The 9,066-nt window shown below is 41.1% G+C and overlaps 1 protein-coding gene across 1 annotated transcript; it reads left to right on the top strand.

Annotated features, from left to right (window-relative positions):
- Window positions 1-1,223: 1,223 nt before the first annotated feature.
- Window positions 1,224-8,125, top strand: wee1 (WEE1 G2 checkpoint kinase). The gene is made up of 10 exons (XM_031856099.1): window positions 1,224-2,497; window positions 3,290-3,501; window positions 3,944-4,010; window positions 4,638-4,810; window positions 5,048-5,316; window positions 5,490-5,579; window positions 5,688-5,773; window positions 5,872-6,042; window positions 6,444-6,589; window positions 6,731-8,125. Exons 1-10 carry the CDS (start codon window positions 2,012-2,014, stop codon window positions 6,885-6,887), a joined length of 1,857 nt encoding a protein of 618 aa, XP_031711959.1. The 5' UTR covers window positions 1,224-2,011; the 3' UTR covers window positions 6,888-8,125.
- Window positions 8,126-9,066: the final 941 nt, after the last annotated feature.

The following is a 9,066-nucleotide window of genomic DNA, read 5'->3' as shown; positions in this document are numbered from 1 at the left end:
CCTTAAAAAGGCGGTTCATGCTCGAAAACCCTCCAATGTGGCTGAATTACAACAATTCTGCAAAGATGAGTGGGCCAAAATTCCTCTACAGCGCTGTAAAAGACTCATTGCCAGTTATCGCAAACGCTTGATTGCAGTTGTTGCTGCTAAGGGTGGCCCAACCAGTTATTGGGTTTAGGGGGCAATCACTTTTTCACACAGGGCCATGTAGGTTTGGATTTTTTTCCCCCCTTAATAATAAAAACCTTCATTTAAAAACTGCATTTTGTGTTTACTTGTGTTATCTTTGTCTAATATTTAAATTTGTTTGATGATCTGAAACATTTAAGTGTGACAAACATGCAAAAAGATAAGAAATCAGGAAGGGGGCAAACACTTTTTCACACAACTGTATACAATTTGGGAAAATATATTTTCATGTTGGTTTTTAAAAACCCACCTTTAGACTTAAGCAGTGATTGAAATTAACTACATTTACTCAAATACTGTACGATTTAGAGATAACTCTACTGTTACTTGGGTTTTATTTTTATCATTGCTCCTAGTTCTCTTATATTGTACTTTCTTCTACAGATGTTTGAAAAACCAACAATATATAAAGTGGCTAAAATTCACTCAATCTCAACACACTGCTAAATTGATATTATACTTTGTTAGTTATAAAAAATCATATATAAAACAATGCAGTAACACAAAGGTCCTTTATGCATAATTAATTAATCAAGTAATTCTTTCTAACAATATTTAGGCTAAGAATATAATTAAATATGTTTTATTTTTTTTTTTACTTGTAAATCAGTATGTTTGTATATTAATATTACTTGCAACTGAGTATGTTTACATTGTAGTATCTGTTTATATTGAAGTAATGGTCGCTTTCATATAGTTATATTATATTGGAATATTAATACTGATTCTTTAACACTCAGCAGCATTTTAGTATCACAACTGTTTGAGGTGGAGCACATGTGTAACTACATTATTACTGATAGTTAAATGTATAATGCAGTATCATATTTTATAAATGTTTTGTCATATAAATGTAATGGATTAAAAAGTACACTATATCTCTCTGAAATGTAGTGGAAGTATAGGGTGACATGAAACTTAAATACTCAAGTAAAGTAAAAGTATAGAGTAAATGCACTGGTGGGTGTGCTTTATGACCACTGGGAACCGTTTTATTGCCTTAAAGTAATTGTTTTATTTGCATTGTGTGTCGTATCAACCATAAACTGAGCATAAAGGGGTCCGTATTGAAACTGGACCTTGATATATATTCATGTGTCGCGGTTTCCTTGATCACACCGTGTAAACAATGGACGCATTGTCTCGATTAAAGTAATTGTGTGACTTGAAAGATGGGCACGCGGTGTTCGCGCCAGATCGCTGCCGCTTACTCCACGGATGACGTAACGCCTCCTTCTGGAACGCCCTTCTTTCAAAAAATCCGAGACGCGCTCTGATTGGCTGCGCGGGGGCCATGTGACTAACGGTCGCGGGAAGTCCTTCTGCCACGCGCGTTGATAGGAAAGGCTCATTCAAACTTTTTGTGTGTTGTAAACATTAGTGTGGGTTTTATTGCGTGGTAAGACGTGTACCGTCGTGGGTGAGCCATCGAGAGGTTAGTGACGGATACCGATACTCGACCGGACCGAGTAGTGCATGTGTTTGTTCTTTATTTTGTGTTTTAACACCGTCTTCGGGACGTTGTTCCTCTTCGCTACTCTGGGGCCATTGCTCCGTGTTGGATGGGCGTGTTGGAGGAGTTCGCACACGTTAACGTTTCCTGGGATGGTAACTGACCTTTAAGCGACTCACGGTACTTTTTTGGACACTTGTACCGATACCTTTTTAACTTTAAGGTAGTTAGAAGTTTACTAGCTTCGTGTTGTTTTTCTTATTTTAGCGAGAATCGTCACTGCTAACAGTAGTGGGGGTTCAACCACGTGATTTTTTTTTATTTTTCCCCGTCGACGACGACCCCGGGTGTTTTAAAATCCTTACAAAAATGTCGAGCTGCGGTCGACATGGGCACGGATCTCCTCCTAAAGCTCCGGTAATAATTCGGCAGAAGTTACAGTTCACGTGTAGCGACGGAGAGGACGAGCCCATCGAGGACGTCAACAACAGCACCGGAGGAGAGTCCGGCTTCACGGAGATGGACTCCCCGATGCCAGTGCGACGGGACACGGTCGACAACGGTAACAGCAGCCCGCTGAACCAGTCCGACGTGGAGCTGTGGGACGAGGAGAGCTTCGGTTCTCCGTCTCACCTGCTGCGGTCACCGAGCAGCGTCGTCTTCGCCAACTGCTCGCCGTCGCCGCGGAAGGCTCTCTCTTCTCGGCTGTACGGAGCAGGAGGGTCATCACCGGAGCGGTCTTTCGTGCAGGACGACGGGGACGGATCCAGCTCTCCGATCCCAGACTGTCCCGACACACCTCCGCACAAAACCTTCAGAAAACTCAGACTTTTTGACACACCGCACACACCAAAGGTTGGTATTTGTTGATAATAGAAGTACATCGATGTTAAGTGTTTATTAGAGAACATTGGCCTTCTTTTTACATGGGTTAAAGTTTGGTATCTGCTTGCAAAAACACGCCCACACAACATTTTACAGTACTTTTTTTTTCTTTTTTTTTTTTCTAGATCTCTACAATCATATTTTGGGCTTTTGCACATTTATTTTGCTGCTTTTGGATTTTGTCACTTGTTTATTTGGGAAGAAACAAGTAACACCGATACTATATCGATGTTAAGTGTGTATTGGAGAACATTAGCCTTCTTTTTGCATCGGTTAAAATTCGGTATCGCCTTGCAAAAACACGTCCACACAATATTTACAGTACTTTTTTTCTTCTAAATGTCTACAATCATATTTTGGGCTTTTTTGCACATTTATTGCTTTTTGAGTTATCACTCTTTTAAATTGGGAAGACAATCGGAAAAAAACAAGCAACACCAAGCTTAAGTAAACACCAGGTCGGTTTTTAGAGCTCAGTTAACCAGGTTGACCCACTTAATGCTCCACTGTACTGTTGCGTAATGCTCCACTGTAACAGGCTGTCGACCAGCCAAATGATTCAGGGATCTGAAGTTGTATGTCTGGACATGTTTGTTTTTCTGAATCCTAGATTACACAGCAAGTTTAGATACAGTACTTTATTTCAGAACTACACTCCCCTTTTTGTGTAATTACTCTTTTATGCAGTAGATATTCTGCTTTTAAATCTTCTAAAAGTAATTAACAACGCACTAAATCTGTCTTTTTATTTTTGTCCCTCAGAGCTTGCTGTCCAGAGCCAGGGCCTCCGGCTCGGGATCCTCCAGCAGGAGAGTTGCCCTGTTCAAGAATGTGGACCCTTCAGGAAAGTCACTCACAGACACCAGCAGGAGACAGCAGACCCCCCTGGTCAACTTTAACCCCTTCACACCCGACTCCCTCCTCATCCAGTCTGCCACACAGCAGAGAAGCAGGAAGCGAGCACACTGGAATGAGTGAGTTTTTCCTGTCTTGTTAGAAATACCCTTCTGTCTTTAGAGAGGGACCAATCCCAAGAATCTGTTGTACCTAAAACACCTGCAGATTGTTGTACTTGTCCAAAACAGCCGAGGGGGGGAGGTGACAAACTGTAGTCAATATTTTGGTTGCATACGTTCCTGGTCACTTTGTGTATTATAACTTTTAATCTTACAGTAATGCAAAACCTGTTACCCGCCATGCTGGACAGGTTAACCTTTTATCTTGAGCACAGATTGGACCCATTGTTATAATAACCAGATACGTTAAAGCCGTTGACTAAGTGTGCATGGGGGTTTGGCTGGGAACCAAGACCTCATGGTTTCTGGTGGACTCTGCCATGTGCTTGTGAAGCCCCTGGTGCTGCCCCCTGCTGTACAGAATGCTAACCAACAGCGTCTATCGTCTTCTGTCTTTCAGCTCCTGTGGAGAAGACATGGAGGCGAGTGACGGTGAGGGAGAGGAGGAAGTCTTGCCACCATCCAAGGTAATTAACCGTTCACGTGATTTACATTGACATACAGTGATGCACACGTCACTGTTGGGAATATCGTTAATTTATTTCTCTTCACTGGACACTTGTTGCATATTGTGCAGATTCAATATTTCACAAAACGGTGTGTTCAGCACACGCTTCATCTTCAGAGTTGCAACAAATGATGTTTGCATCATTGAATAACCTGTTGGTGTTTATTTCAGTTAGATGATTGATCATAAAGCATATTAAATGTAAAAAAAAAAAAATAGTAAAATCCTGACATGACATGGAAAATATTCTGTATTTTTTTGTTGGATAAATGACTTTTTGTTTTGCGATCCAAAACTAATTTTCCTATAAAGAGGATTTAATGTAATTACACCATTAGAGCACAAGTGGATGTATTGAATAAACATTGTAACAAACATGCATATCCAATACAGAGTCGGTAGATGTATTGCACATAAATAGTTTTAACTACAAAATGTACTAGCAAAATCACTACTCCACATGCCTTGTTATATGTAGATGGGTTAAAACCCATTTGCAGAGGAGATCTCTTGATTTAAATGGTTATGAAAAGTGTTTGTTGTGAAGCAGCTGAAATGTTAATAATAAATGTTGTTCTGCTCTCAGAGGATCACCATGATGGAGAGCAACATGATGTCCAGGTACACCTCAGAGTTCCTCGAGCTGGAGAAGATCGGCTGTGGAGAGTTTGGTGCCGTTTTCAAGTGCGTGAAAAGACTCGATGGCTGCATCTACGCCATCAAGAGATCGAAGAAACCTCTGGCAGGATCAATAGACGAGTAAGTTGACTTAATCACAACCTGAAACGGTCTTGCCGGAGATAATGTCTTTTTTTGGGAGGGCGGGGGGGGGGCGCTCGTTACCTGAAGTCTAGCGTGAAAGATGTCTATTCTGAGCCTTAAAACTTTCAGCCTCAATAATCAATATTATAGAGTACACAAAGTGCTCCTTTGCCTAATTGGATCTACAAGTTGGTATAAGTTGTTAATTAAACCGGTGTTTCCCCTCCTCCACAGACAGAACGCCCTGCGGGAGGTGTACGCCCACGCCGTGCTGGGCCAACACCCCCACGTGGTGCGCTACTACTCCGCCTGGGCCGAGGACGACCACATGCTCATCCAGAACGAGTACTGCAACGGCGGCACGCTCTCCGACGCCATCGCCGAGAACTACAGGCGGCTCAGTTACCTGACCGAGCTGGAGCTGAAAGACCTGCTGCTGCAGGTCACGCGGGGACTCAAGTACATCCACTCTACGTCTCTGGTGCACATGGACATCAAGCCCAGTGAGTACTTTGAGATGTGAAAGTTACACTAATGGTAGTCGCAATAGAGAATTCTGGACTTTAAATACTACAGATAACACTTCTATATTTGTGTATTTTAAACAACAGGATCTAGAGTATTATCAACATTTAGAGGTCAGAAACTAATGGAAATGTCAACCCCCTTATTTAAGGTAATATCTTTATTTCACGGAAGTCTGTATCCAGCTGTGATGAATGTGATGATGACGAGGGACTGACCACCAGCGTCGTCTACAAAATAGGTAAGCTGCTTCCACGTCTTCCTGTGTGATAACTTTGTTTTGTTTACTAATATTAATCGCTGTAAAGATGGTCATGGCTTTAATCTATTGATTGTTTTTCCTCTCCAGGTGATCTTGGTCATGTGACACGAGTGAACAACCCTCAAGTGGAGGAAGGTGACAGCAGATATCTGGCCAATGAAGTTTTACAAGAGGTTTGTCATCTTTCTCTTAAGAACTGCCTTTACTTTTAAACAGAGCTTCACAAAGGTGTTAACGTTTCTCCTCGTTGGTCTGGTTTCCTGTTTCGTAGGACTACAGTAAGTTGACCAAGGCGGACATCTTTGCTCTGGCTCTGACCGTCGTCAGCGCCTCTGGGGCGGAGCCTCTTCCCACCAACGGAGACAAATGGCACGAGATCCGAGAGGGAAAACTGCCCGCCATCCCACAAGTGCTTTCTCCAGAGTTTCTTAGTCTTCTCAAGGTAACGGACAACTCTCTGTGTCTTACTTCTATCAGTGCGTTCATGTTGAATCAGATCAGCTACGTGAACACTAGACATCCTCTGTCGGAGGGTGTCTGCATGTTGATAATTCCTTTCTAAATTTGTTCAATTTCTTTCAAAATAAAGGCCCTTAAGAAAATGTTTTTGAGACGACTTAATGCTGTTTTTTTTTTTTACTTGAATTGTTTATCTCTGCTATAAAACTGTAACTTAAGCTGTTTATAGCTAATTTAGCTGTGAGCATCATCAGTGCTGAGATAATGAGTTGAATTAATTAACTAAATCATTTCTATTGGGAGATGACTTTGTGTGCTTTCTTGTTGTCGCATCCTTGTTGAGCAGCTTTTTTACTGAATCTTTTATGTTTTCTCGTCTATCAGCTGATGATCCATCCCGATCCAAGTAGACGGCCATCAACATCTGAACTCATCAAACACCCGGTGCTCCTCACTGCTGCCAGAATGAGTGCCGATCAGCTCCGAGTCGAGCTCAACGCGGAGAAGTTCAAGAACGCGCTGCTCCAGAAGTAAGTATTCAACAACAAAGGCGGCGCTATTGAGCTCATTGTTGCTCATCAGTGGGTGGGACACTGTTTATTAGATAAACCTGTTTACGTGGTCAAAGTCTTCAGGTCTCAATCATAACCGTCTCCCTTTGTCTTCCTCAGGGAGCTGAAGAAGGCCCAGCAGGCTCGAGCTGCAGCCGAGGAGAAGGTTTTGTCCACCGACAGGATCCTGACCCGCTCCACAGTCCAGTCGAATCCCAGAACCTCCAGACTCATCGGCAAGAAGATGAACCGGTCGGTCAGCCTCACCATCTACTAATGCGTCAATCCACCCAGACAGGAAGTGAAACACGAAGGCTCATGGACCTATTTAATCAAAACCCATTCAGATTGAATTGGTCTCTTTACGTTTTTATTTTCAAAGTGAACACTCAGTCGTGGTGGAACTTGAACTCATCTCCATAAACTCTCATTGCCAACATGGTTCAGCCCTTCTTTTTTTTTTATCCAATGGACTTCTACTGTCATTCCTGAAAGGTAGTTACTTTACCTTTTTTTACACTTGGTCATTCCTTAAGATAAACGTCGGGCTCTATCACCATTTCTGTCCTTGCACTTCCTCTTCGACAAAGCCGAAGCCTGTTGGCAGCGGATCGGAGCCGCAGTGAAGCTCTCTTCAGTGTGAATGTACTTGCCGTGCGCACCTTACTGCCTGTCAAATGCCTGATGCTGGGTACCAGGGGGTCTGAGAACTGACAATTTCTGTGTTTGTATGGAGCACTTTGGAGGAAACACCTGGAACTTGCCACATTTTTTATTTTTTTTTTAAAGAGAAAAGGAAAACCTGCTGCTATTGATGTTTTGTGTGTATCGGGGTTTGGCCCATTTCAGGTTGGATCGTTCTGGAGGTCATTGGCTCTTATTTTAACGTAGCAGGAGTCTGTCGTCCCCCCCCCCGTTTAATGTCTATTCTTCTGGTTGGATGGAAAATAGATAATACCGTTTGAGCAAAAAATCATTCGTTTTGTTTTGAAGTACCAAAACCAGTGAGCGAACTCATTATCTGCGAGGTTAGAACTGATCCATAGTGTTTTAATTACCCTGTTGATAGGTGCTGCCAACCCTGCCTGTAGCATTAGAACAATCATCGTCCTGTTCTTTAGGTTCTCATGTGTTCTGTTATTTTATTTTTCCCACAATGCTAGTCTTCTATTTCTGGTTCGAACAGTTTTCCTCATTTTTTTTCTTTTTTCTTTTTTCTTGTAACCTCAAACACAAAACAACCTTTGTGTTGTTAACCTTGTACATATGTTCTTTTAATAAATTCTTACCATCTACACTTTGTGTACTGTTCACTGTGTGAATGTGTGTTGGAGGATCAAATCTGACATTGCAGTCACAATAAAATACATTCCAACATCTAAACATGTTGAAACTGGTTTTCTCCCAGTCTTGCTTTAACTGAACTTGGAATCTCTAACTAAAGTGTTGTAATGCTTACTGGATGCATGTACGGCATATTTACTTAAAGTGTAGCCACTGACAAAAATGTCATAGTATATTGTGCCAAAACGGTCATGAAAAAAATAAATAAAAGATATCATGAAATAGTCAGTGTATGCTGTTAAAAATGTTAAACACTCCTAGTTTAAAACATTCTATACTATGATTTTTATGACCTACAAAAAATGTCATAGTATGTTTTAATAAATGTATAGTATGGAGTGAAACGGTCATAGTAAAGATGTCATAAATATATCCTAGCATGTCACCAAAAATATAAAAAGTCATAGTGTAGCATGTCGTCAAAAAGGTTCTAGGGTGTGACTGGTGTGCAGTGATGTTAACAGCCCTGTTTGTAGTCATGTAATCCTGTGATGGAGGGTTTAAAACTGAATGTGACTTCACAGCTCCAGTGATCTGGTGATGGTCTGTGTGAAGATGAAGCCGAGCCGGTCAGACCAGACTTTAAGGCAGGAGGTTGACACACCATCTAGCCTTGGTACCTTCCTGATCTTCTGTCTGAGGGCAGAAGAGTATTATTTTAAAAAAATAATTCACACTATAGTTGGACAAATAAAACTTTCATAATCATTCCTAAAAATATCTAAAGTATAAAATGTCATAGAGTATGACATCAAACAAGTCATAGTATAGTATGTGGTAAAGAGTGTCATAAAAATATCAAATGTATATCATAAAAAAGTACAATAGAACAATACTTTAGAAGGTCATTAAACATGCATAGTGCGCCTTTAAAGAATTTCATAAAAATGTCATTGTATAAAATGCCAAAAAACAAATATTTCGTAAAGTAACTAAAGCTGTCTGTTGATTATAATTACAATAGTCAATCCAATAGTAAACACGTGTAATTTATCAAATGAATTATGGTCCCATTCTATTCCCTGTGAGCCAGCATGCACAATACCTAAATACTGAAATGGAACAAGGCCATATGTAAGTTTACCCTGCAATGACGGTCTATTTCCCTCTGA

Source organism: Anarrhichthys ocellatus, unplaced genomic scaffold, assembly GCF_004355925.1.
Source record: "Anarrhichthys ocellatus isolate YVR2014 unplaced genomic scaffold, GSC_Weel_1.0 scaffold2, whole genome shotgun sequence".
NCBI classification, from domain to species: Eukaryota; Metazoa; Chordata; class Actinopteri; order Perciformes; family Anarhichadidae; genus Anarrhichthys; species Anarrhichthys ocellatus.
Note: the sequence above shows the minus strand (reverse complement) of the source record. Positions and strands in the feature narration are given on the sequence as shown.

What these genes read in the sequence shown, in the direction of transcription:
- wee1 (XM_031856099.1), top strand. Translation starts at nt 2,012, where the DNA reads ATGTCGAGCTGCGGTCGACATGGGCACGGATCTCCTCCTAAAGCTCCG. An exon ending in ACACACCGCACACACCAAAG is followed by an intron (nt 2,498 to 3,289) that starts GTTGGTATTTGT and finishes TTTGTCCCTCAG; the next exon opens with AGCTTGCTGTCCAGAGCCAG. An exon ending in AAGCGAGCACACTGGAATGA is followed by an intron (nt 3,502 to 3,943) that starts GTGAGTTTTTCC and finishes TCTGTCTTTCAG; the next exon opens with CTCCTGTGGAGAAGACATGG.